Source organism: Lontra canadensis, unplaced genomic scaffold (genome assembly GCF_010015895.1).
Source record: "Lontra canadensis isolate GAN:19392208 unplaced genomic scaffold, GSC_riverotter_1.0 scaffold109, whole genome shotgun sequence".
NCBI lineage: Eukaryota > Metazoa > Chordata > Mammalia > Carnivora > Mustelidae > Lontra > Lontra canadensis.
Genome location: NW_022631103.1, coordinates 1,636,192 through 1,663,138, shown reverse-complemented (window position 1 = coordinate 1,663,138; position 26,947 = coordinate 1,636,192). Strand labels below are relative to the sequence as shown.

The following is a 26,947-nucleotide window of genomic DNA, read 5'->3' as shown; positions in this document are numbered from 1 at the left end:
TTCTAGCCAGTTAAATGGGCTTGCCTCGGTTTTCTCATCTATAAAATGGGCTAATGAAAGCAACCCCACCTACTTCAGTGAGCTGTAAGGATTAAAATAAGATAATAGATGTGAAAGTGCATTTAAAATGAACGTACTCTCACTTGTACAAGATTATTAGTTTAAGCAAATGGCTTTTCTCGAGTTTCACAAACAATCCTAAAGGAAGCAACATGTAACTAAGTAGTTTTTAAAGAAATAAGCATGTTTGATTTACTTCAGAATCTCAGGAAATTGCACATTTAAAAAAGAGGAATAAAGAAGCTCAAGGTATCACTGCATTTAGAGAAGGATAAATAAAATTAAATGGTATATGCAGAGTTAGTTGATAAACACTTCTTGAATATCTGCATTTAAATTAAGTATATTGTAGAAATAAATGTCTTCCCTTAAAATCTTAACATTCAACTAACACTTGTCAACTGCCTATTTTGTAGCTAGTATTTTAAAAATGTGTTCTTTCATTTTCAGTGTTTTGGTCCTCAGAATCAGAGAGAAATTGAAATTAAATTGAGATTTAAGGAAAATTGAAATTAAAAGTTGAGAAAAGTGAGATTCAGAGAAGTTGCTCAGCTTGCCTCAGGTCAAACAGTGACTCAAGATATAGACTTCAAATCCCGGCTCCTTCCTGTCTTTTCTTAGGCGCATTACTGTGGAGGCTTTTAGTCACTCCTATGAAGCACTCCCGATACTGCATCTGCCCTTACAGAAGCAAGCTAGCAATTTTTGTTGAGTATAAACCAGAGGTGGAGTGTACTGGTTTTAAGGGAACTGGATAAATGGGGACTTCAGAGCTGAAACTTATCTGTCTTGTGTGAATTTCCATGGCTTGCTCTGACCTTTGGACTATCATTTTCCCGGAAAGGCACTCAGTTACCTTTCCCCTAAATATTTCCAGAGCCAATTCAGGCCTTTTCAAAAAATAAAAAATGATTAATTATTAAATGTTAGGGGTTAAAGAGAAAGAGAAATAAAATTATGAGGTAACAAGAGATCTTAGAAATGAAAGCCATTTAAGTCTCTTGGGAGGTATCCATTGTTTAAGAATGATGTGCTGTTGTTACCACACATAATAAGTTAGACTTAAAAAGGCATTTATCCCCGCTGATGTTACAGTTTTTCTACAGACTAGTTTAGTGAACTGGATGCCATTCTCAGGTGTGAATTTTGGTCAGCTATGTTTAGTAGGAATTTTAATTACGTAATTACTTTGAAATGACACCATTTTAACTACGGAGTCTGTTCCATTGAATTTAACCTGCTAGTTAGATTGTTCCTTTTAAGGGTTAAAGCAAAGAGGCCTTCCCGTTTCCATGTCTGGTTGGGTGGTTTAACTTCCTATTATCTGAAGAATGATATTGACAATGTGCTTATGATTTGTTCAAGTCCATTTAATGAGTATCTGTAGTATTCTCTTCCCTTGAAGAGTCATTCATATATAATACTTGTTTGCATGCAACTACATGCATCGATTAACACTATAATCTTTTTGTTGTGAAAAAAAAAACAAAAACAAAAACAGCCCACAGAGCCCTGTGAATGGAAATATAAAACTTATTTAAACATCCATTAATTTTCCCTCTTATCTGCTCCTGGAACACCAGACTTTAGTCTTCCTATTAAGTGGCTGAGTTCAATCCTGAGGACCTGAATATTAGGTTCCTGGCATTCAATCTAGTGCCAGCAAAAATTAACAGTATTACCCAATGGCTTTAGGGACCAACAAGATTGAGGAGTTGTAATACCATTTAGCCAGAGTAAAAGCCTGGCTTCTAAAAATGTTTATTCTTAAATGAATAAAAGTCATTTCACAGATAAGGAAGAGCAGACAGGAAATGTAAAGGGAGGTAATGCTAAAATTCTAATGATAGAACAGAGTAGTTTATCATGGAAAAGAAGCAGCCGCCTGAGGGGCACAGGTGTCCAAGGAAGTGGGGAGGTGAGAGGGATCTGCAGTTTCAAGACTGGCATTGACTTTGAGCTTAAAGTTCCACAAATAGGGTTTGCTGACTTAGAATTTCGAGGATGAATATAATTACAAAGAGGGTTGGGTGGGCAAGGGAAAGACGCTGGAATCCCTGAATTCCTTTCAAAATGTCAATAATCATATTGTATTGTTTCTGCTATTTTAAGTTTTCCAGGGATATTTCTCACTGAAAAGCTGTCTAAGGAATTTGTTCTCTTAGTTATCCTGGCTTGGTTTTACCTGCTGCTCTTTGAAATGAGAGGGCAGTGTCTGACAGGCATTCGATGCCCCAGCTGCAGAACAGTCTTGGAGATTTCCGAAGACAGCGATGTTACCTTTCGTTGCCAACCCCATTTGTTGTCAGTCTGGACTTGAGCTTCATTCAACAGACACCAAACCCTGTGCTGGGTACTGGGGAGATGCTGCAGAGCTGATAATCCACAGAGCTGACTAGTTTTACTAACTATAATGCCAAATCAGACTGCGATAAGTGCCTCAAGAGTGTTCTAAACAAAGTGTTGAAGTTAATTCTGTCCGAGGGTCAAGGAACAGCTCAAAGAGAAGGTGACATTTCAGGGCACTCTAAAGCAAGAGAAGCATTTTGCTAGCTAGAGAAGGGATAGAGGTGCGATATAAGTAGAGGGAGTAGGAAGGCAGGGGTGTCAAGTGTCAAAGGAGTGTTCCAGAAAGGACAAGTGGTTGATGGTGTCTGGATATAGCGGTTACTGAACCCCATAACAAGTCACTGTAAAAGTATCAAAAAGCTACAGCTGTGTCTATTTCTGGATGCATTAAAAGAGACACCTGGAATAAATATCCATTTATTGCCCACTGGGTGCCCAGTTCTCTGCTTGGCACTATAGAAGATACATGGGAAAACCCATGCCTTGGGAATGTTTATATAGCCTTCTGTCTAGAAGAAAGATGAACTCACATAAATAATGTAAAATAATATTACAGCTTCTAAAGCAAAGCATTAGATTACCCCAGAACTCAAGCTGAAGATGATACCTCCAGAGAGCACTCCTGCTGTCCTGACACCCGCTCCCCAATAGTGGTACAGGCAGGCTTAACACCCTCCCCCCCCAACCAGCAGAAAGGCTGAGGGCTTGGGATGCCTTCACCTCAGAAACAGGTATAAAGGTCACAGCTAACCCTTACCTAGCACTTGTATGTATCAGTAGATGTTTACATGGATTAACTAATTCAGTCTTCACAATTACTGTATTTAGGAGAAACAATTAACATCTCCATTTACATATAGAGAAACTGAGGCACTGAGTCATCTGCGGGAATTCAAATCTACAAGGTCTGGCTCCAGACTCTTCTCTCAAGTTCAAATTCTCAGACTCCAGCCCAGTATCTGGTGCTGGGTGTTTTTCCCTGAGTATTTTCAGGATAATACGATTCAAAGCGAAATAAATACTTGAGAGCCCCAAATCTGTAAGGGAGGAGAACGCATGTTCGCTCTACAGCCTCAACTTTTGCCCGACCCAAGGCCAGCAAGAAAGTGTTTCTTTTTATTTATATAGTTTTCTTTTGTTGTGACAACTTGGTGTTTCTGAACGCTAGGGGCTCCCGGATTCTCTGGTTTGAGAGTAACTTTTCCTTTTAGGATTTTTTTTTTTTTTTTTGAAGGGGGTGGGGGAAAATGTGGCCTTAATTATCCTACGTCTTAGGCAGCTTAAGGAAGGGGCTGTGCTTTCGTGATCTCTTCAGAGCCAAGTAAGGAGGTCCCTCTCTTTGCCTCTGTCTGTCTCGCTCTCTCTCTTTTTAAAAGGACCTCGTGCAATAAAAGTGCAGAAACAAACCCAGGCGACCACAACAGCAGCCGCGGCGGCAGCAGGAGGAGGAGGAGGAGGAGGAAGAGGAGGAGGAAAAGTCGTAGTTGGGGCAGGCGCTGCGGGGCGGCGGGGCTCGGAGCGGCTCCCATTCATTAAGTAAGCAGCGGCCCAGGAAGGTGGCCGAGCGCCCGCGCTGCCCACTCACCCGCTCCAGCAGCCGGACACGCGCCAGCCCCGCGCGCCCCGCGCAGCCCAGCTCCGCAGCAGTGTCTGCGCGGCCGCCGGCTCTCCGCCCCCTGGACTCTCGGACGCTGTGGGGCTGAGAGAGGAGCGCAGAGGAGCAGCGCGGAGCAGAGAACAGCCCGGGCTGCAGCGGGAAGCGCGCGGCGGGCTGCACCGTCGCCGCCGCGCCGCGCCGCGAGCGGGGGGCCGAGCCTCAGCGTCCAGCAGCAGCCGCGGCCGGGAGGCGGGCCGGGCGCGCGGGTGTGTGGCTGCCGCCGCCGGGCGTCTTCGCGGGGCCGAAGGCTCGCGCCGCAGCCAGCGCCATGCAAAACTACAAGTACGACAAGGCGATCGCTCCGGAGAGCAAGAACGGGGGCAGCCCGGCGCTCAACAACAACCCGCGGAAGGGCGGCAGCAAGCGGGTGCTGCTCATCTGCCTCGACCTCTTCTGCCTCTTCATGGGTGAGCCCGGACCCCGGCCCCCAGCCCCGGCCTCGCGCCCCCGCGCCGTCAGCCCCTGGGGTGGGGGTGGGGGTAGGGGGCAGCCCTGTCCCGGAGCCCTCGCGCAGCACCGAGCCCCAGCGCCCGCCCTTCCCCAGGCTGCCGACTTCTCGGCCTGGAAGCGGGCGTGGGGCGCGCGCAGGCTCTCCCGGGCCACCGGAGCCCGGCCCCTTAGAAGCCGCCTCCGGCGGGAGGCGCAGGCACCGTCCCGCGGAAGGTGTGGGTTCGGCCTCTTAGCGCAGGGCGGTGGGCGGAACCGTGACCCAGAGCCTGCGCGGAGCTTGGTGCCCCCCGTCCAAGTAAGATGGATCTCCTGGGGCGCCGGGCCCCTGCCTGCAGCCGCGCTGCCTCCTCGCTGGCCGTGTGTAAACACCCAACCCTTCCGCTCCCGCCTCCTCGTCCCGGCCGAACTCGAGCTGGCCTTTCCCCGGCTCCTCTTCTCACCCCCACCCCGCACGCCCCCCGGGGGGCTGGGAGCTTCGCCCCAGGGGCTTGACGCGGGCACCCACTAAACTGCCACTTGTTAGGCGCCTACTGTGTACCGGCGGTACGCTGTGCCACGGACACGGTTTCAACCAGCCCTTGCCCTGACTCCGTGCAGGGTAGGTGAGGAGCTCCATTTCACCGATTAGAAAACTGAGGCGCTGGGAGAGCAATCCAAGATCAAGATCATGTTTGGGGACCACGATTAACTGCCATCCCAGAAAGTTAAGGTGATGGTCCATTTCTGTTTTCCAAACTAGTTGGATGCCCCAGCCCGAAGTGCGGTGGGCGCTAAAAAAAAAAAAAAAAAAAAAAAAAAAAAAAAATTGATCGGGGAGTGAGGAGGATTTATGAACTTGGCGGGGGCAGGGAGAAAGCTATTGACATGAAGCTACAGGAGTTCCAAGGTTGAAGTCAGAGTAGATTTTTTTTTTTTAAACGATTAATGGTGTAATGGAAAGGGCACAGGACTTGTCATCAGAACATTGCTACCCTGCCACTTGCTGGGCGTGCCACCCGCTTGCCTTCTGGGCCTCAGTTTCCTCATCAGTTGAGTGAGTGGGTTGAATTAGATGCTCTCTTAAGGCCCCTTCCTGCATTAAGAACTCGGATTTGGTCCAGGAGCTGTTCTGCCAGCTCTGCTAACTGAAGAAACATCTGTGTTCCCAAGTCAGTTCCCTTAAAATAGAACTCCTGCACAGAGACGTAAGTCCCCTTTTTAATGGATTTGTCCGTGCAGATTGTGCGAACCAGAGACTTAGTGGGCTGGAGTTACACTTCTCTTGTGTTTTATGACTCTTTTCTGCAGCACGGTCCTCACTGAGGTCCGTCTGCCCTGGGCTTGAACATCCCTAGTAAGTTTGGGAGTCAAAAGAAGATGGGACACCTAGAATTATTAAAACATAAGAATTCTTCCTTTTAGGTACAGAGAGACAGCTGTGGGTAAAATTGTGTTCTGTGGAAGGGAAGAGAGATGGACTAGTTCAGGTGGCAAATCCGCTTCCCACCTCTTCATAGAAATTGGAGGTTTAGATGCTATGTAAAGGAATTGTCACTGGGGGGCCTGCCTTCCTGTGGGCTGCTGGCTTATTATCCTGCACAGTGGGAAGATTAGTATTTAAAGTCTGCTGCCAAGCTATTGACTTTTTAAAAGGCCCTCCCTGGTCCTGGGGGAGTACAAGGAGAACACTAAACACATTGAAGTTGTTTGCTGTAAACTTGTCTGGGGCCTCCCAGTGTTTACTGGTGTGTTTTGTTGGTGGTAGGGTAAACTCTTCCCATTCGGCCTGTGCTGAGTACCCTCCTACCTCCTACTTTGTGATTAGGAAAGCAAAGCTAGAACAAGCCTGTCAGCCTTTGTACAGTTTCATTGTTCTCCTCCCCTCTTCCACTCTTCTGAATTCAGAAAGCAGTCCTGAGACATGGTGCATTCTTGTTAAAGGGAAAAGAAGTGTGAAGGAATTTGCAGGAAGACACACCTATTAGCTATAGTTTAACTGAGGACAGTGTTGTGCTGTGAAGGTGCCAGTAAGGTGGATGTTTGCACATTTCACTTCATCTGCCCCAACTCTCCCTGTGTCCCCCCAAAGCTAATATTCTCTACCTAGCTATTGATTATGTTTACTCACAGTTGGTCTGTTGGAATAAATGAATTTTTTTTACCTCAAAAAGGTGATACCTGGACCCTGCATTGTCTTCTGAGTCACAGAAGGGTATTTAAAGGGTATTTGCCTTGCTATTAAAACAAACAAACAAACAAACATGCCAACGAAGTCATTTTCAAAGTGACTTATGGTCAGTGTCTCCCCTATGCAAAGACCGAAATATAACATCACTAATTTAATGCCTCACCTACCTTTAATAGGAAAAAGTGTAAGATAAATACTTGAGAAATTTATGCGGGAGAACTGGCTTCCAAGAGAAAATTAATAACACAACATGTGATTTTAATATGCCCTACACAACAGTCCTAAAAAAAAAATTATTTCTTCTTGGTTCACTTTTTGCCTAAGACTGTCAGTGTGATTTAATTTTTATATGGTTTATTGATCATATGGTCTGGATTACAGGGCACTAATATAGTAAAAAAGAGAAACATAGTTTTCTGTTTATTCTCTCACAGGAATATATACCAAGCTTCATCTCCTTGTATCTGGAAAAAATAAAAGCTGATGTGCTACATAAGTGTTATTTGAGTGGAAATATGCAAGCAGTCGAACTTGTTTCACATACCTTCTTGGAATGTGAAATTCTTCGCAAAAAACAAAAGTCCACTCTTGTTTGAAGGCCAAAAGAATCTGGTGTCCGAGAACCCCAAAGGGAGTTGACCTCCCATTGAACAGCTGTCTTTGCCAGCTAATTGCTTTGATAAATACAGTTCTGAATCTTGGTGTGCTAGTCTTTCTGAAATTGATTTTGTTTCCTTTCAATTACATAATATGTCCCGCCTCCTGTTTTTCAAGCATGGGTTCTGGTGTGCCAGGTGACAAGAGACCAGCAGAGGCTGTTCCCAGGCAAGAAGGGAGGGGCATCTACTGTCTTTCTCAGTTTTGTTAGCCTCTTCTTAATATAAGTGTGTGTACTCTTCGCTGTAACCGTCATGAAGAGATAATCTCCATTTCACCGGTGAGGAGACTGTGTGTTAAGGAGGACGCTCTGAGATGCACCATGAAGTCGATTTGGGTAGATGCTTCGTTCTCAGTGAACGTGACTGGAGCCCATCTCCCTTTCAAACTCAAGATACTTATCAGAAAATGCCGAAGCTGTTTGCAGAAAATCCTGCCTCTCCGCATTTCCCAGTTAACTTATTTGCACCAAAGCAAATGGAGAGAGGTGGTTGAACTCTTCTGGTCAGAGATATGGTCTTGTTGCCCCACAGCATTGTTTGGATTGTAAGCTAGTTCCAAGACTACGCGGTTCACAGATTTTTGAGGGCACCTTTTTCCCCCATGAGACCGTGGTGCCACAGAAAGGACACCAGCTGTACGTGGCTGGAGCAAAATGCAGAGATTTTGGTAAAACCATGCTGAGTGTCTATGCACCCACTTTCCCTCTCTCCTGTCCCTCATCCCAGCTAGCTGTTGAGTGCCTCCTTCCAGCCAATGCACTTGGAGGGCTGGGCAACTTTAGACAGGTCCAACTTTTTCTGCGTAGACTTTGCTCAAGGCCCTTTATCCTTTGAGTTCAGTTAGCTCATGTGCTAAGTGATGAGCAGAATGGCCACTCCATTACACTGCTGTAAGGATCAGAAGAAATCTTGGGTGTGACTGTTTTTTTTTTTTTTTTAAATCTCCTGAGACTTGGGCGAATGCAAGGGCAAACGCAGGGGATTTATAACCTGGGGCCCTGGACATAGTTTTCTGGTTGTCTTCCTACATCGTGTCTTAGAATCACAGGTAGATGAGGCCATGAAATAAATACTCAGTAATAATATTATGCTGAAGACCATAAAGCTGTACTTCAAATAGGAGAATGTCACATTTGCCCAGTAAGTTGATGACAGATGACTTCCATTCATTTTGACTCTACACTTGAGCTGAGAAGGCAGCCCCTAAAATGCAGCAGAACTTGTGAGCCGACTGATCTTCACAGTGTCACACTGAGCTGTCCTTAGAGAAGGTTCTCTTGTTTAAAAAAAAAAAAAAAAATTGTTCCTCATTTGGCTTTTGATACCAGAGGGTAGATGATCTGAACTTAAACCATGAGGGATGGGAGGAGTTTGAAGAAGCAGGTGTTTGGTCAGGTTTAGTCTGAAAAGCCAGACTCCTGTCCCAGTCCCCGCCAAGAAATGCAGTCAACAGGTGGAGTGTCATGAAGCAAAGGGAAAGAAGCTCAAATAGGTAAAAATGTAGAGTTTGGATGCCAAGCCATCGTGCTGTGTAATATAGCGGTTCCAGAATATTCTTGGCCTTTTTTGACTTTCAGTTAAACGGTTGAGACAGAATTCCTAGAACTGGTTCGGTATATGGGCTACGTAACCTCATCTTGTGTTATTATTAAATTATTCACTTTCCATCCTGGAAGAGAGGCGGCGTGGTATAGCGAAGAGAACCGGAGACTTAGAGCCACAGGCTTCAGATTCCAGGCTGGCCAGCGCCAGCATCGGGTTGTGTGGTTGTGGACAAGTTGGTTTTCTATGGATCTCAGGTTTTTCTATTCCGTTGGTGAAGTGGCTGGTTGGGCAGGATCACGTCTAATGGGTAAAGCTGCCCCGAAGGTTCTGTGACGGATTTCTGGCAGAGAGGAATGACCCTCATGCATGCACTTTGCTTAGCTCTTCGTTGTACATTACCACAGGGGGTCACCCACCCCAACAGTGCTGAGCTGCAGACTCCTGTAGACTCCTATAGGAACAGACTCCTACAGAAATAGGAGTTCTGGCCTTGGACTGACGCTTCCATGCTGCGTAACTTCAGAGAAATGCCCTTGACTTTCCTGGGCCTGGGTTTCTTCATTATTGCCGTAGAGGGAAGGGCCTGAATCCTCTTCTCAGACCTCTTCTAGCACTAACAGTTTTAGGATTCTGTACTGGTAGATACATCCTGTGGTGCAGAAACCCAGTCATTCTGGATTGACTGGATTGAACAGAACCCATTCCTTCTGTTAGACCATTCATCGTCGGTTGAATTGTTACGTTTTTTATCAAGGACCTAATGCTGACCTTAAGCTTATATTGGTATTCATTCTGGAGGGAAAGTAAGCGCTGTTACTGAAGTTAACCCAATATGCTGAGAAACCAGCTAGATTTTCCATTGGCCAGATGCGTCTTATAACCCGCCTCCTGAAATTTATAGTACAGTTCACCCTTGAACCATGCATATGACTTTTTGACTTCCCAGAAAACCTAACAGCCCGCCATTGACCGGAAGTCTTCCCGGTAACATAAATATCAGTTCCCACATATTTTGTGTGTTATATGTGTTATAAGCTGCGTCCTTACAATAAAGTGAGCTAGAGAAAAGAAAATGTTCGTAGGAAAATCATAAGGAAGAGAAAATACATTTATAGTGCTGTATCAAAAAAAAAAAAATTCTGTGTATAAGTGGACCCGTGCTGTTCAAATCTGTGTTCTCAGGGTCAGCTATAGTCACAAGCATACAATCACAATAGGTAACTTCCCCCCCCCTTTTTTTTTTTTTGGTTACTCTTATTATATTTACTAAGTATGTGTTTTTAATAACTCAATAAGTTTTGATAACAATCTACCCTGTGAACCACAGAATATAGAAGTAGATTTTCTTTTTTTTTTTCTTTTATTTATTTAGTTGACAGACAGATATCACAAGTAGGCAGAGAGGCAAGCGGAGAGAGAGAGGAGGAAGCAGGCTCCCCGCAGAGCAGAAAGCCCGTTGTGAGGCTCGATCCCAGGACCCTGGGGTCATGACCTGAGCCAAAGGCAGAGGCTTTAACCCACTGAGCCACCCAGGCGCCCCTAGAAGTAGATTTTCATTGATCCACTGGCAAACGGTCCAGCCAAACATCTTGCATGGGTTGAAATAAAGAAGGGAACTTCCATTTCATAGGTAAGCCTTGCTGACTTTTCCAGAATGGTTGAAAACCCCTATTTCCTCATTGTCCTGAATGGCTGGGGTCTTTTTGTTTTTGCTTTTTGGTTCTTGGTTTTTGGGGGTTTTTTCCCCTTAGCCTGCTCTTCTCAGCTTTCTAGCGTACTTAAGAGATACACCAGGGGGTATAGCTGTCTTTGTGGAATACTGTTAAGGTTAGAGTTGGTGGCCGTTTCCACTTCTGGCCCTTTTTTCATTTCCTGTCAGTTTTGGATTCTTTCTTTCCCCTTCCTATGCAGTTGCTTGGGCTGGTAAGCCCAGCTGGTCGCAGCACAATGCTAATGAGACCGTAGGCAAGGACTTCTTCCCTGTGTAGGCAGTGATATTTATGGGGACACCCTACCCAGCGTGTCAGTTCAGCCAGTACACATTGTTGGAGAAGCAACCACTTATTTGGGGGGTGTCTATTATAACAGCATTTCACAGACTCACCTCATAAGGAGACCCATCTGGTGTGAAACAGAGGTTCTCAGGCTCCTTCTGAGGAAATTCAAATTCAGCAGGCTTTGGGCCAGGGCCTGGGAGTCTGTATTTTTTATTTAAAAGCTTCTGGTGATTCTCCTCAGGCCAATCAGACAATCACTATGTTGTTTAACTAAGCTGTTGTCTTAAGGGCAGTTGGCTACGGCCTGGGCTTTTTGTCCCTGGACTGAATGTTCTGGCACTTTTCACGCTGTTAGGTTGTTTTTTTTTTTTTCCTTTGTGGCCTGCACACCTGTCTTTCAGTAAAGATAATGAAGCTTGTTAGAATTCATTCAACAGGAAAAATTACCTCTGGGTGCAGGCCTGAAGGTCTCTGGTGACTTTTTTAATGTAGGGACTGGTGGTGTCTCCTAACTGCTGAGAGGCTGGGATTTTTATCTGTTTCTGGGTCCTAAACTGAGTTCTGTGTAGTGGAAGTTGCCTGCCTAGTGACCACTTTTGGAAAAATGAGGTGTTAACTCTGTAAATATTTTCTTTTGAGATATTGAAGTTTGTGTCTGAGTGAAAAGTGAAATGAATAAATGAGATTTGGAATAGAGCCTTTAAAAGATCAAAGTTAGCTTGGCATAGTATTGTGGAAACAATACAAGCTTTGGATTCACTCCCATCTGGGTACAACTTGGGCGAAAAGTATTTCATCTTTCCAGGCAGGAAGGTGTCCTCATCTGGAAAAGAAACAAGAGTCCCAGTGGCACCCTGGTACAGTGAAGCTCTGATGAGTTCGTGATTCTGAAAACCCTTTAGGAAGTTAAAAAAGCCCTCTATCATGATTATCAGGTATCACGTTGCTATTATTACTCATAGTAATAGTAGTATTTTCCTTTCCTTCCCAGTGTTCTTACTCCTCAATGGTACTGTGAAATTGTCTCATTTTTTGGGCAGCAAAGTTGCCTGAAATATATTAGGGGGAAAAAACTGTGAAGAGAATCCTAAGAAATAACCAGGCAGAGGGAACACAAATATTTTCCTTTAGCTGAAGAAAAGCAGGTGCAGGCAAACGACTCCATCTGGGAAAGTCACAATGCTGGGACCTTGGTCATCTTTGGTGGTTGCTTTCTTCTTTCACTTTGAAAGCGACATGGCCATGTCATCTTAAGAGAAGACAAAGACTTGCTCTTTTCTAGTTCCTTCCATTTTATTCGTTTTAATTGTATTGAGTCCGAAGTGTACAGTATGTTTTACAGGGCCTGCTCTAGGACACAAATAGGAGTCTTTTTTTTTTTTTTTTTTTTCAAGATTTATTTATTTGAGAAAGAGAGAGAGAGAGCTAGCACCTGAGCATGGGGTGGGAAGTCGTAGAGGGATAGGGCAAGAGAGAATCTCAAGCAGACTTCGCACGGAACCCTATGTGGGTCTTGACCTCACAACCCTGAGATCATGACCTGAGCTGAAATCAAGAGTCAGACGGGGACACCACTGAGCCAGTGCCCCAGCACAAATACGAGTCTCAAGGATCACGTTGGGCGGTAAGGAGCTAGGTATACATAAATAACTGCAAAACAGCTCAGAGTGTGTTGAATGAGCCTTTCTGTGGGCAGCGTAAATTATGAAAATGCTGTTGGAACAGTTGTTCACTGCCTAGTTCATGGAGTCTTTAGAATTTGATGGTAGTTGGGGCGCCTGGGTGGCTCAGTGGGTTAAGCCTCTGCCTTTGGCTCAGGTCATGATCCCAGGGTGCTGGGATCAAGCCCCGCATCGGGCTCTCTGCTCAGCAGGGAGCCTGCTTCCTCCTCTCTCTCTGCCTACTTCTGATTTCTGTCAAATAAATAAATAAAATCTGTAAAAAAAAAAAAAAGAATTTGATGGTAACTCTTGGAGTTGTCATTATCAACAATGTCAAGGTCATTTTTTATCTCCGTCAGAAACACAGGCCTCTTGGGGCAGGGCAGGGCAAGAGGTGGGAACAGGGGACCACGGGTTTTTGAGTCCCACAGATGGGAGCGCACTTGCTGTTATTGGCTGGGAACCCTAGGGAAGTCATGAGAGTTGCCGAGGCCCCCGTCTTCTGCTTTGTAAATTGGATGGTATGGGTGTCTTGGAGGTGGGAGGCTATGCTAAGTATGGCGTCTGGTGCTGGGAGCCCACAGGTGGTAGCTGCTGTCACGCTTGTCACTATAGCCTACCCTGTGCCCTCGGTGTGACAGGAGGAACCCAAGGCCTGGACTGGGTGGGTGGTGATGGTCTGGCGATCCTGAAAGATCAGGGCCTGCAGCCATGTTTTGCCTTAATACCATTTTGCTTTTCTGGTGTTGTTGACTTGTCAGTTTGAAATTGGTATTGTCCAGGAGGTCCGGTTCTCCAGAGAGCTATAATCTCTTCTTTCTCCTGCCCGTGTCATTTAAAAAAGGAACAAGACAAATGGGTTAACTTTTAATCCCGAATGTTGGGTTATAGTCAAGTGAGGCCAGAGAGGCATGAGGCAAATTTGAAGGAGGAGGCAGTTTTCAGATACCAATGTTCTTCCAACTGGCACTTGTTCTAGAAAGTGCTTATTACCAAAGATCACCACGGACTGATTTGAGCTTGAACAGGCACCTCCTTTTGCAAACGATGTATCACAGGAGAGAAGAAAGAGAAACCAAAGTTTTCAAAGTTTTTGCTTTTTAAAAACCTCTTGAGGTAGAAACTATTCTCATTTGACCAAGGAGGAAACAGAGTCTCAGATTAAATAATTTTCTCAAGGTCCTGCCTTAGTTGGTGGGGCCAACATTCAAAAGAGAGCTAGGTCAGGTTCTCATACATCCTCGTGGAACTCTCCTTCCCTTAGATCCAGGCTTATAAATTAAAATCTGCCTTGAAATTCTCCCAATTTAAAACCAAACCAAACAACACACATAGGATCCAGTTGGAAACTTTTGAAGGGAACTTGCTGATTTCTGTATGCTTTGAAAGTATATGTTGCAATCAGAATATTGGTGGTAAGCGTGTTTTTGAGGTTTGTCACAAATTAACAAAATTATATGCCTCGAGAGTTTTGCAGAGAAATGCAAATCAGTATAAGCACCTCGTCATAATAAGCAGTATGCTTTGGTTCCTGTTTATGTATCCCCCAAAGCACATAATACACATAATTATATTGACACGAAGGAAGCCATTCTCATTGATGGTTTCTTTATATCTGGCCCCCAATTAGTTTGCGGTATCAATCAGTGTAATTTCTAGAGAGCCTATTTAATTAAGTCTAGGTTTGTATCTGTCTTTCAAGCATCAGTCTTGTCTTCCGTGGTTGCTTCCTGAGCACCTACTCTGTGCTGGGCCCCCAGGATCTCTTGACCTTTAAGTATTCTCAAGCTGGGAGTGGGAAACAGACTTGGTGAGATTAAACACACTAAGTGTCACGAATGTGGATCGTAGAGGAGGAGCTTTAGCAAGGAAATGAAGAATGGGGAAGTTTGCCTGAGGGCGTGGAGCTGGGTCATGCAAGAGAAATCCCAGCTCATGTGCCAGGAGAGGGGAGAGGGCGATCCAGCACAGGGAGCAGCAGGTGCTGAGCAGGGCACGCGTGAACAAGCCTGGGAAGGGTGAGTGTGAGAGGCTGCCGTGTAGTACAGCGTTGTGTGTCTGTACCGTGTGATGGAAGGAGGATGTTGGAGATGAGGCCGGAGAGATAGTTGGGAGCCAGATCAGGGAAGGGGGCGGTGAAAGGCAGGCAGTGGAAGGACTTGAACTTTATTTCGGAGGACCAGCCGAGCCAATGAAATTTTATTTTTGTTTTCATTTTCCTTTTTATTATGGAAAATGTCATATAGAAACCAAACACCGTATATAGCTGGAGTGGAATTGCTAGGTCATATGGTGACTCCGTGTTTCACTTTTTGAGGAACTGCCAAATGGTTTTTTCCATAGTGGCTGCACCGTATTTTAGAAATAGCGTGACATTAGTTAAAATATGTAAGGAAAAAAATGAAACATTTTATGGACAACATTTGGAATTAGCATATTCATGAATAGTTTTTAAGAGAGGATGAATCTGCTCTGAGTTGCATTTGAGATTGCTGGGTTTGAGGCGAGGTAAATGGGAGAGAGGGGAGGGGACCAGTAACAGGGAGGCAGAGTTGGACCGTAAGCATTGGAGACTGAGAAGAGAAGGGTGGGTGAGAAGGATGATAGGTAGCTCCTGATCTCCTGGGTGGGAACCTCTGAACAGTGGTGCTGCCATTCCCTTCCCACTTTCCATGCAGTGTTTGTAGAAAGCTAAATGAAATCCATCTTGTAGGATTACTGAGATGCTTCATGGTCATGGCCTTACTAGGCAGATGAAGCTCTGGAATTTCTTAGGTTCCCAAATGCCCCTTAAAATAAATGGGCCATTGGAAATCCTTCTGTTTGGGGCACCTGGGTGGCTCAGTGGGTTGAAGCCTCTGCCTTCAGCTCGGGTCATGACCCCAGGGTCCTGGGATTGAGCCCTGCATCGTGCTCTCTGCTCAGCAGGGAGCCTGCTTCCTCCTCTCTCTCTGCCAGCCTCTCTGCCTACTTGTGATCTCTGTCAAATAAATAAATAAAATCTTAAAAAAAAAAAAAAAGAAAGAAATCCTTCTGGTTTAGAGAAACAGTTTTTCTTGGGTTGTAATGGTATTTTTTAAAAACGGTGTTGTTGAGATATAATATCTAAGTTATATATATGTTATATATGTATATGTATTATATATATCATATATATATGAATTACACATATGTTATATATAGATAACGTACAGTTCACAGGCTTTCAGTACAGTTTACAGAGCTGGGCAACCATCACCATTATCAATTTTAGAACATTTTCATCACTGCAAAAAGAAACTTGCACCTGTTAGCAGTCACCCTCCATTTACCCTTTTGGTCCCGCCATGGCAACCACTGATCAACTCCTTAGGTCTGTACACTTGCCTATTCTCAACATTTCATTTAAGTGAAACTGTATAATATGTGGTCTTCATGAATGGCTTCTTTGACTCGAGATAATATTTGCAAGGTTCATCCATAATTTATCACCAATGTATAGCATGTTCGTTGAGCATGTGTTAGAACTTCATTGACTTTTTTTTTTTTTTTAGATTTTATTTATTTATTTTTCAGAGAGGAAGAGAGAGAGCAAGAGCACACAAGCAGGCAGGCAGGCAGAGGCGGAGAGAGAAGCAGGCTCCCTGCTTAACAAGGAGCCCGATACAGGACTCGATCCCAGGACTCTGGGATCATGACCTGAGCCGAAGGCAGTGGCTTAATCCACTGAGCCACCCAGGTGTTCCAACTTCATTGACTTTTATTGCCAAATAATATTCTCTTGTATGGGCATACCACATTTATTTTATACACTTACCAGTTGATAGACATCTGGGTATTTTCCACTTCCTGGTCATTCTGAATAATGCTGCCATGAACACCCATGTTCAGGTTTTTTGTGTGGGCACACACTTTCAGTTCTCTTGGGTATCTATGCCTAAGGAGTGGAATTGCCAGATCACATGGTAACTCCGTGTTTAACTTCTTGCGGAAACCGCCAAACCATTTTCCACTGTGGCTGCGCCATTTTAGAACTGTCTTAGTATTAATTAAAATATGTAAGAAGAGAACACAAAAGTTTTACCAAAGACCTTTGGAATTAACATATTCATGAAACCACTCTAGTGTGGCTTTGTTCTTCCAGCCATTTTCCACAAAGAAGCAAAGTTTTTAATCAGTTCACTACTGTCACTGGATTGGAGATGAGTGAGCCGAGAACAATGAAGCTGACTGAGAAAAAGATGCTGGGTGGTCAGCGAGCCCCGCTCACCCGCTGAGTAACATACTTCCACAGACCCGAGATGTCACAAGCACATTCCTGCCTCCGCCAAATGAAAACAAGCCTGGGGTCTTCAGAGGCTCTTGAAAACGATTAAGTGTACAGATGCTAATATTAAGCTCTTCATATTCCTAGGATCTGTTTTACAGTATTGTTTAAGGCCATGAGGTAGAATTGTAGTTTCGGATGAGGTTGATGGTTCATCCTTTACCCGCTACATGTGTGGCTGTGTACGCACCAGTCATCCCAGAAGTCAGAATTACTGTGTATCTTTTGGACTCACGTGCTGGATGCCGGAGATGGTTAAAGACTGTTAAGACCCGAACACACATCTTTAGGAATTAGTCGAAGCGTCAAGTTGTAAGTTACACTGAAAGTTAAACTGTAAGTGCTTAAAAACTTAAAGCACCCCTATGACAAAAGGGTGCAGAAGAGACAGTCACCTTTGTTACCGGAAGCATTAGATGCGGTCTTGCTTCATCTTTCCAGTAATAGAATAAGGAGATGTCAGTCACATGGTTTAGCAACTCAGAGAGGGCAAATGGTTTGCCCAGGTTCACACAGCTCATGTAGGTGGGGGCTGGGCTGGCACTCAGGCCTGCCCACATAATGACAGTTGCTGACATTTGTCAGGTACCTGATCTGTGCCTCTCACTGGGTGGAGCAGTGTGCACGCGTTCACTCGTTTAACCCTCCCAGTGAGCCTGTGGGGTCCTTCTTACTGTTTATCTCCATTTCATAGAAATGAGGTTTAGAGAGGTTCAAAAAATCACTTCTCAGGGGCACCTGGGTGGCTCAGTGGGTTGAAGCCTCTGCCTTCAGCTCGGGTCATGATCCCAGGGTCCTGGGATGGAGCCCCGCATGGGGCTCTCTGCTCAGCGGGGAGCCTGCTTCCCTTCCTCTCTCTCTGCCTGCCTCTCTGCCTACTTGTGATCTCTATTTGTCAAATAAATAAATAAAATCTTAAAAAAAAAATCACTTCTCAGAGGTTCCGTGGCGGTGACTTGCAGCGTTGGGGTCAGACCTAAGACGTCTGACCCATTGGGCCATCCTTCGCCACCGGGCTCTGCTGCTTTTGTTCTCCGGGGCTTCTGAAGTTCCCTTTCTGTCCGCACCCCTCTGTGCTGGCTCTCCCATTGTCACATGTGATGGTTTGTCCAAAATGGGTTAGACTTGGGATTCTCACCCTGGGCTCTCTGGACCTGTAAAGGTATATTAGGGCAGTTAGGAGCCATCTTATGCTATTTTCAGCGCTTCAGAAATAGCTAACCTGTACTGTAGCACATTTACCAGTGTGCAGCTAGTCGAGACTCACTCAGAGCATCGGTCTCTGCCTAGCCGAGTCAGAGCACTGGCATTCTGTGCTATGAGGTGAATGTCGAAGGACCTCTGTCCACTCACTCTGGTCTTGCTGGTTATTTACACTACTTAGGAGACAGGGTTGCCACTTTCTCTGCTTTGATTAACAAAAGGAGAGAGACAATTCAAAATATGGCTTACTTGGGAAATGAAGACATCTTCCAGATGTCACAGAGGGTCAAGAAGAAAGTGGCAGGTATCTTTGGTGGTCAGAAGCCTGGACATCCTAAAATACATCAGCCACTCTGTGAATTTAGAGGAGGGGAAGACATCGTATCATGGGAAGATGGTCTAGAGGGAAGAGGGGCTAGGCCTTTGTCACTCACATCAGTAATGAGTCACTCTGTCTGTGACCTTTTTTGTATCATGGACTTGATCTGCTGTCCTTGTGGTTTGTTGTAACCTTTGGGTCACATAGAGAAATTGTGAGCTTCTCTAGTTAGTGGCTGTGGGCACAGCACCTTCATTAAATGTGGTGAATAGAATTTCTGCTAGTAGCCTCTTCCCCACAAATGACCCACATTGTTGTGGAGTTAGCAACCACTAACAGGAAGTGGCAGAAATGCTTGTCAGCCGCACAGTGGATTTCATTAGACATTTGCCCAAAGTCGCTGTTTTGGTCGATTTGGCCTCCATAGGTTTCTGGGGAAGAATGGCCTAAGACGTTAGTTCCCAGCATTACATTTGTCTTGCTGTCATCTTGGCCTTGGTGGACATTCTGATTAAATATGTAGTATTTTCTTCTGAAGTAATCTCATATGCTCTAATTATAGGGAAGAACTTCTAGCAGGCTGAGATTTTTTAAAATATTCCCAAGGTTGTTACCAACTTACCTGAGTCTTGTTTAGTGGGCTTCTCGCTTGAATCTCTTTGGAGAAAGTAACTCCAGTAACTAGGCGGGAGGGATGATGGGCTCCCCTCTTCCTAGTAAACCATTGCTTTGGAAGATCTGCACTGTAGGCATTGGGTGACTCCCAAGGGCTGCTTGGGAAATTAAAATACATTTCTTGGGTCAAAACATTAAAAATACTGGGTGCTTTCAGTCCTATGGGGGAAATAAGCCATCTTGACTTTTGGTTTCATTTGCCTAGGGCCACTAATGGCTGAAGAACCTTTAATTATGATTTTGCCTTAAATTGGAAGTTTGCGGTTCTGCAGTCTTCTGCTGTGAAATCCGGTTATTGTTAATTAATAGTCTCTTTCAGTGGCTAGTTCCAGCAAATGATAAAATATGCATCTGAGAATTAGAATGTAAATGTCCTTTTTTGCCTCAGTTTCTCTCATTCTAGATCTCTAGGTGCCTAAATCCTGAAAGCTAACAAAAGACAAATGCCATAACACCCAGGATGGCATTCTCCAAACGCCACCTGGAAAAAGACTGGGAAAAGGACATTTTTGAGCTCTATGGTATAGTCAGGCATATCCACGTGTCTCATCAAATAGTGTAATGCCGGAAGGGAGATACTCCTAGAACTGATTTTTACAGATGAAACCCTTGCCCTTTGCGGGGAGGTCGAGTAGCTTACTGAGGATCCTGCAACTGGAAAGTGGTCGAGTGCCTGGGATAAGAACCAGTCAACACCTCTGCTCTTTCCTCCCGCTGTGAAGACTGGCATTGGAATTTGCACTGACTTCTATTTTCAATAATAAGCTTACGAAGCAAGAAAGTCAGTCAGAAAGTTTTGAAGTGAAATTATCAGGCCTTGCGAAGTGTTCCAAGTGTGGTTTGTGATTTAAAGCCTTTTGCCCATTTCAGTTTTGCCTTTTTCTTTGTAAAATTCCTGGAGGACAGAGATTAGGCTGAGAACCTTCAGGCTGGAAGGGGGAAGGGCATGCATTTTGCCGAATGCTTCTCTGGCAGACTAGACTATAAGGCAAGGGGCTTTACAGGCATTATTAACTGACTTGAATTTCATAACAACCCTGTGAAGGAGGAGGTTGGGGTTCATTTTAGTTTTCTATGGACCTAGTCAGCAATGCCTGTCTCAACTCCTTTGCTGGGGGGTGGGGAGAGGTGGGGTGACACCATATTAATAACCCAACTAGTTAATCACTAGCAGAGATCATTTACTAAGATTCCAGGGGAAGTGCTTTGCTGGAATGTGCTTGGTGGTCACTCACGCCACGCAGCCACTTTTATTGAAAATACGTGGGAGAGGCTCAGCTTCCGTAGAGCATCAGAGAAGGACAGGCCAGGGCAGGATAATATTTTGCCAATTCCATACAGAAATGGAGGGACTTATCTGCAGAGGGAGAGCAGTTTCATATTCTACTGTTGCCTCTTCTTATCAGTCTTCCCCAAAGGAGTTAAAAAGGCAGGGAAATGCAACATTCTGAGTGAAGTAGCCCACACTTCGCCTAGAGGCTCTGTGTATTTCCCAGGCTATTGTAGGTTTCCTATTCATTTGGGATTTGAATGGTGGTGTGATTAGCATGAGAGCAAGTGTATAAAGTAGGTCTTTTTCTCCTTTTCCTAAAAGAAGTTTTGTGGCGTTTCTTTTTCTGAGAGAGCTGGCATGAAGCTTTGACAAACACAGACCCATGGAAAAGTTAAATAGGACTCAGAGAAGACCCATTTTGTACAGATCCTTTGCACTTAGAATGCAGAGCAGCAAAGCAGTTGGCAAGAGGCACCTCAGATCATAGTCACGGCAAGGGCTGTTCCTCCACTCTGGACCAGTCAGTGATGGATGGGAAATACCCACCAGACCAATGGGAAAGTGCATTCTTGGCTGTTGACCAGAACTGCAGATGAGAACATTCCTGGGACCCCGTTGTCTGTCTTATCTGTCCTTCAGTATTTATTGAGATAAATGCAAAGGCTCAATGAGATACAAAGAATTACAAGAGGTAGAGCCTGCCCTTGAGGGGCAGGTGAGAAGATGAGGAGATAGAAACACAGACAGAAAACACAGCCAGGTTTTGAGTGCAAAATTAAATGAGAAACTTCCAACATGGAGTCTAGGAGGCAGCTCTGTGCTGATCTTGGGCTCTGTTCCCTGCTTTGCTGTATTGGCTGGGGGACCCCTGGAAAATCATTGCTACTTTAGGAATGATACAGTGGGGGTGAAGATTCATTCCCTCCTTACCTCATAGAACTATTGCAACCCAAGGGTATGCTGTCACAAATATATAGGAAAATGCTTTAGGCTATAAAGTCGTATCTGTATTGTGCAATGAAAAAAAAATGTACATTATATATCTATATCTATAGATATAGATATCTTCTGAATTTGTTCTGTCCTCTGCATTCTCCCTATTTTTCATTCGAGGTGCATGGTGTCACATACCTGTGGCTGAAAATATTTCTTTAGAGGTTTTATTTCAAGGTTGTCTGCTCTCCCCCATATATCTTTTATGCATTAATTATACAGGAGTCATTTCTTAAAACTCCGGATCAGATCGGTCCTTCTCTACAGACCAGGACTTTTATGACCTCTCATTGACTACAAAATAAACTTTCAAATATATCTGAGACCCTTCAGAATCAGACCCCAGCTAACCTTTCCCGCTCCTCATTCCCTTGCTTCCCATCCCCACCCCCACTCCACTGCTCCATACTCTTGTCCCAGACATCTCCATCTTGTGGCCAATCCATGTGCTTTCCCACTGTCATTCTTCCTCTTCATTCGGTATGTGCTACTTACCTCACGATACTCATTCAGTTCAAGGGCAGCCCCTTCTGTGAAGCCTTTCCTGATTTCTTCTGGCAGAATTAGACCTTCTTTGGGCCCTTTGTATTTATCTTTCTTAGGTGGAAAATTTTGGTTTGCTTTCAGTTTTGTACAGTTCCACCTTAATAGGATATGACTTCTTGGTATATAATAGATGCTTAATAATTTTTATTAAAGAAAATGGGGGAGGAGGGAGATGGGGCAACTGGGGGATGGGCATTAAGGAGGGCACTTGATGGAATTAGCACTGGGTATTATATGTAACTGATGAATCACTAAATCCTGCTTCTGAAACAAATAATACACTATATGTTAACCAAATCAAATTTAAATAAAACATTTAAACAAAAAAAGAAAAGGTGCTTTCAAAAAAATTTTTACTAAAGAAAATGTCAACAAGAAGCTATTTTAGAAAATAGAGACAAGAAGCAAGAAGAAAAACAACATTTTTGCAGCCTTTATAACCACAATGGTAAGGTAGCCACTGGCACAGTATGTCTTCTTTCTATAAATAGCTACATTATTATTAAGTATAATTATAAAGTTAAACAGTGAATACTTAATATTTAATTCCTGCAAAGCAGTGTGATGAAATGGGGAAAAAAAACAAAAAACAAAAAACAACCTTTGCTTCTGGAGTTTGTAACAGCCCATCAAGTACTAACTAACTTGAGAGAATTGGGTATATATGAAATTAAATGCAGTTAGATATTTTGAGTTCAAGGTTGTATTCGTATAGTGTTTTGAACTTGGTCAACAGACTGAATTTGTATTAACGATGATAGCTCCTGTTCAAAAAAAAAAAAAAAAAAGTTTAACTTACCTTGAAAGCTAGGGCTGTTTTTAGAGTGAAAATTTTTTCCTCATCTGGTCCTGCCTTAGGTGGGGTTCTTCAGGGAGAGAGCAGAAGCCTTCTGCAGAGGAAAGTTGCCCAAACTGGAAATAAGAAATCTGGCTTTAAAAAAAAAAAAAAGAAAGAAAGAAAAGAAATCTGGGTTTATGTCCTAACTTTCTAACTTATTGGGTCACCTTGCCCAGTTAACTTTCCTTGTCTGTGACTGTCGGCCTCAACAAGTATGTTAATATGAAATCTGCCTTCCCATAGTTATAACACAGCATCAGCTATGCTTGGTACTGTGTTGTTAAGTAATTACTACCATTATTAATAATATTAATAGATTTTATCATTAAAGCCCCAGAATAAGTCATTGTGATGTGTCATTTCAACAAATATTCCTCGAGCATCTTTAATGTACCAGGTACTGTGCTTGGTGTCAGGATCTAACGATGAATTGGATGTGGTTGCTGCCCGTGAGTCTTCTAGAGCGGACACTGGTAGATCAACTCTAGGATTACAGCACCGACATCATACAGAGGTAGCAGAACTGATTGGGGAGGCTGAGTGGCAACATCACTGTTGTTTGGACGGCGAATCAGGAGAATGCTATTCAGCCCCACTGTCAAATAAGGCATTCCACCAGCAGAGCCGTTCTTGTGTCTCAGCTCTGACCAGTATTGACCACCACGCTTTAGGAAAATCTTAGAATGCAGGAGGTGGGGGGACCTGACCATCAAGTTCCCCCTGCCTGCTTCTATTTTATGGATGAGATGACGAGGCTAGAAGTTAACTGTCTTGGAAAATGGGTAAAATCCAGAAGAAATAAAACCCTTACCTTGTGCAAGTTCAAGTTCAAATCCAATAAGGCCCATATTTTATTTATTTATTTAGTAAGTTCCATATTTTAAAGCCTCCCTGGATACTGTGAATTCGGTTCTTCTGCAAACCCGATAGTGGCCCCATGTGTCAGTAATCTACAAAGCCTTTTAAACCTTAACACAGCATCCCAAAGCATAGTAATAGATTCTTATAGTAAAAAAAAATCCAAAAATACGATTACACTTAAAGGGAATAACCCTCTCACCCGTCAGTCCTCTAAATTCTAGAGGCATCGGCTGTTAACGGTTTCGAGTTCCTGCCAGCCTGATTTTGAAGGCATAGGTATTCTTGTTGACATCCGCCTTCTGCCATATTGCTCTCGTTGTGTCTAAGACACACCCCACAGATGTCTGCCTTCTGGCCTTTGATCATGTCTTCCCTCTTCCAAGCACCCTCCCCTTCCTGTGTGTTTGTGGGAAAGGGTATCCATGCTGGTGGCTGCTTTCTGCTCATCCCACTCCCTCACTTGTCTATTTTGGGGTACTTTCACCACCCCCCATCTCAAGTCATCTCATCTCAGCTCTGGCACTGGTTAGCGACCTTAATTAAGCAGAGCACTTATGCTCTGTTGGTCTAATACTCCCCACCTAAATAATGGGGCCATTGAATTGATGGTCTTTAAGATCTGCTTGAGGCCATAAAATAGAAAAGACTGCCCCTAGCACAGTGCTTAGAAAATGGGTAAAATCCAGAAGAATTAAAACCTTAGTTGGGAGTCTTGACCATGTATTGAATGCCTGAATCCTGTCACAGGACGTCAGCATAAGAGGAGGGACAAAGAGAGTCATCTCAACTTAAGGCTTGCCTAAAGTATTCCACTCTAAGAACAGAAGCAGGATGTGTCTTGGGGCAGTTCTGGGCTCAAATCTTGGTTCCACCGTTTTGCTAGCTCACAACCCAACGCAAGGGTCATAATCTCTCTGAAATTCAGTTTCCTCATCTGGCAAATGGGGACAAGAATTCCTGTCTTCAAGGTTGTCCCAAGGTTGGAAGATGCCTGGCAGAGCACCGGCTCTTCCGCATTGATCTCTGCCCTGCCCCCTCAAAAGTTTTTATTCAGAAACCATTTTCTGTCCCAGATAATTGGCAAGCTTTAGAACAAATAAGAGTGTGGGAGAGTGCTACCTGGATTGACGGCGTGTGTAGTATACAAAGTACGGATTGGACGTAGCTTACCTGATCTTTGGAAAGTAGCTCTGGAGTCCTCCCAGAGAATCTGATGGCAGCTGCACTGATGTGGCTACCTTTCCATCTGCTCTCGCTGAAGGAAGGTGTTTTCCAATTGGGAGAGTGCACGCTGGGAATCTGTCTTTAATGCATTCCAGTGTTAGGAGGCAAACCTTGCCTGAGAGATTAAGCTGAGCGTATTAACCAATATCATTTAAAGTTGATTAAAACTATCATCTTAATTAAATACAAGAGAACAAGAAGTTCTCAGTCTTCTGGTAACAATTAAAGACTAAAGAGTCAATTTGAAGTTGTTTTTGCAACTCTTAAAATAATACTCCCTCTCTCCACCCCCTCCCATGAAAAGAGTTTCTTAGCTATAGACATGCCCTCACATTGAGGTTTCTGAAAGCTGTTAGGACTACAAACCTGCTGGCAAGGCCTTCTACTGGCAAGGCATCGGACTTCTCAAAAGCAAGAGGGTTCAAGCTCAGGATACGCTGATTTGGAAAGAGAGCCCAAACAAAGGGCCTTTTGAGGCAGGAAACGGGGCTTTGGCCTCAGCACAGAGCAGTGTGGGATTGGAACAGCGCCCCAGGACTTGCCGAGGAGGAGAGGGACTATGAGATCGATGGAGGAAGTATAAACTTTCTCCATACAGTGAGAGTTTATTCCAAAACCCTCGAAAGTTGTTTTCAGAAGCTGTTATCTTTCCTCTGTCAGCTTTATCACCACTCTTCTAAGTCTTCTAACAGAAGAGGGAAATGATCCCTGAAGGGACACACAGACATGACCATTCTAGCAAGGCTGTCTGACCTGAGAGCAAAGGTTTTCTTTCAAGACCCAGAGCAACTATGCTCATGAATTCACTTACTGACCCATTTATATGTGCAACATTTACTGATCACCTGCTATCTGCCAGGAACTGTGGAGTTGGAAGGGTGCGGTTCCTGCTCAAGGAGCTCGTACCTGAGTTGACCAGAACTTGAAGGCTTGAAGGCAAGGAGATTGCCTTTCCTCATACGTATCCATCAATGCGTTCACATATGCATGACCCTCTTCCCACACCACCCCCCAAACAGGTTTTTAAACATGACCTTCCCTGCAGTGATGCTTCTAATACTCATCTTCACAGCAGCAACCGACCCAATATTGAGCCCCAAGGGCACAGATCAGTTAGAGAAGGGTGACAAACATGGAGAAGGCTCAAGGATGTAACTCAAGCAGGGGACAGTAAGTTCTGGCAGATTCTAGTCTCCTCCTGTTCTTCATTTTTATGTGTCTGTACCTACTAAACAAAAACTTCCCCAAGCAGTAAAGACCCACTTCTTGTCAACTGCTGGGTAAGATCAGGGGAGGGGGCCGAGGGGGTGATATAGAACAATGGGAACAACAAAAAGAAATGAGTGGGTTTGGCAGAACCACTGGCCACAGAACTGAGCCTGGGAGGAGGGCTTGGGTCCACTGGGACCGTCATCTGGAAGAGGGGCAGTGACTCTGGGTCACACGTTTGGAAAGCTTGAGTTTTCTGGAACAGATGGGACTCTGAGCTGTGAGCAAGAAGGGACAGTTGGTCATAGATGAGTGATCTTAAATGCATCCTCTGTGTCCCCCACGAGCATCAAGAATGGAGCCCGTGTTGGGTGGTTTTTGAGTCAAAATCTAAGGGGACTCAGCTTTTGCCTCTTAGCATTGTTTATCTGGCACTTGAAGGCTATTGTTCCTGCACAGTTTTACAGACGTGCTGAACCAGCAAAGGCAAGCACACTTGAGTTCAGATGGGCTGGGGCCTTGGATCTGCGGACAGGTTGGGTTACCCTCACATCAGTTAGGTGTTGTCATGAGATGCGGGGACAGCTCGTCTCTCTCTTGATTCGCACTGGCAGGTAGTGTTTCTGACAACTGCACTCAATCAGAGAAGTGACAACAGCTGATTGGTTTATTGAACGGGGGCATTTAGAAGAAAAGTTTCTGATGTGTTTGTGGATATCTGGACCGCACTGGCAACTTTCCTTTCCCTCTTTGCGTTAGAGCATTTTGCACGGGAGGTTAAAATGTGGAGGAAATACTGCATGCCTTTCCATATTTGGTGGGGTGTGAAGGATTAATATTCGTTTATGGAGAACCCTGACACTGAAATCTGAGGGAGGGATGTTCTCTTTCTACTTCCACCTTCCTAGTGCCTAACTCAAGCAGAAGTTGCTCCGTAAAGATGGAAAAAATAGAA

The 26,947-nt window shown here is 44.4% G+C and overlaps 1 protein-coding gene across 1 annotated transcript in view; it reads left to right on the top strand.

Moving 5' to 3' along the window:
- Positions 1 to 3,670: 3,670 nt before the first annotated feature.
- PLPP3 (phospholipid phosphatase 3) overlaps positions 3,671 to 26,947 on the top strand; it is an 81,868-nt gene continuing 58,591 nt past the window's right edge. The window contains exon 1 of the mRNA XM_032839792.1: positions 3,671 to 4,473. Within this exon, the coding sequence (XP_032695683.1) occupies positions 4,335 to 4,473 (139 nt within the window). The 5' untranslated portion in view covers positions 3,671 to 4,334. The remainder of the gene's footprint in view (positions 4,474 to 26,947) is intronic.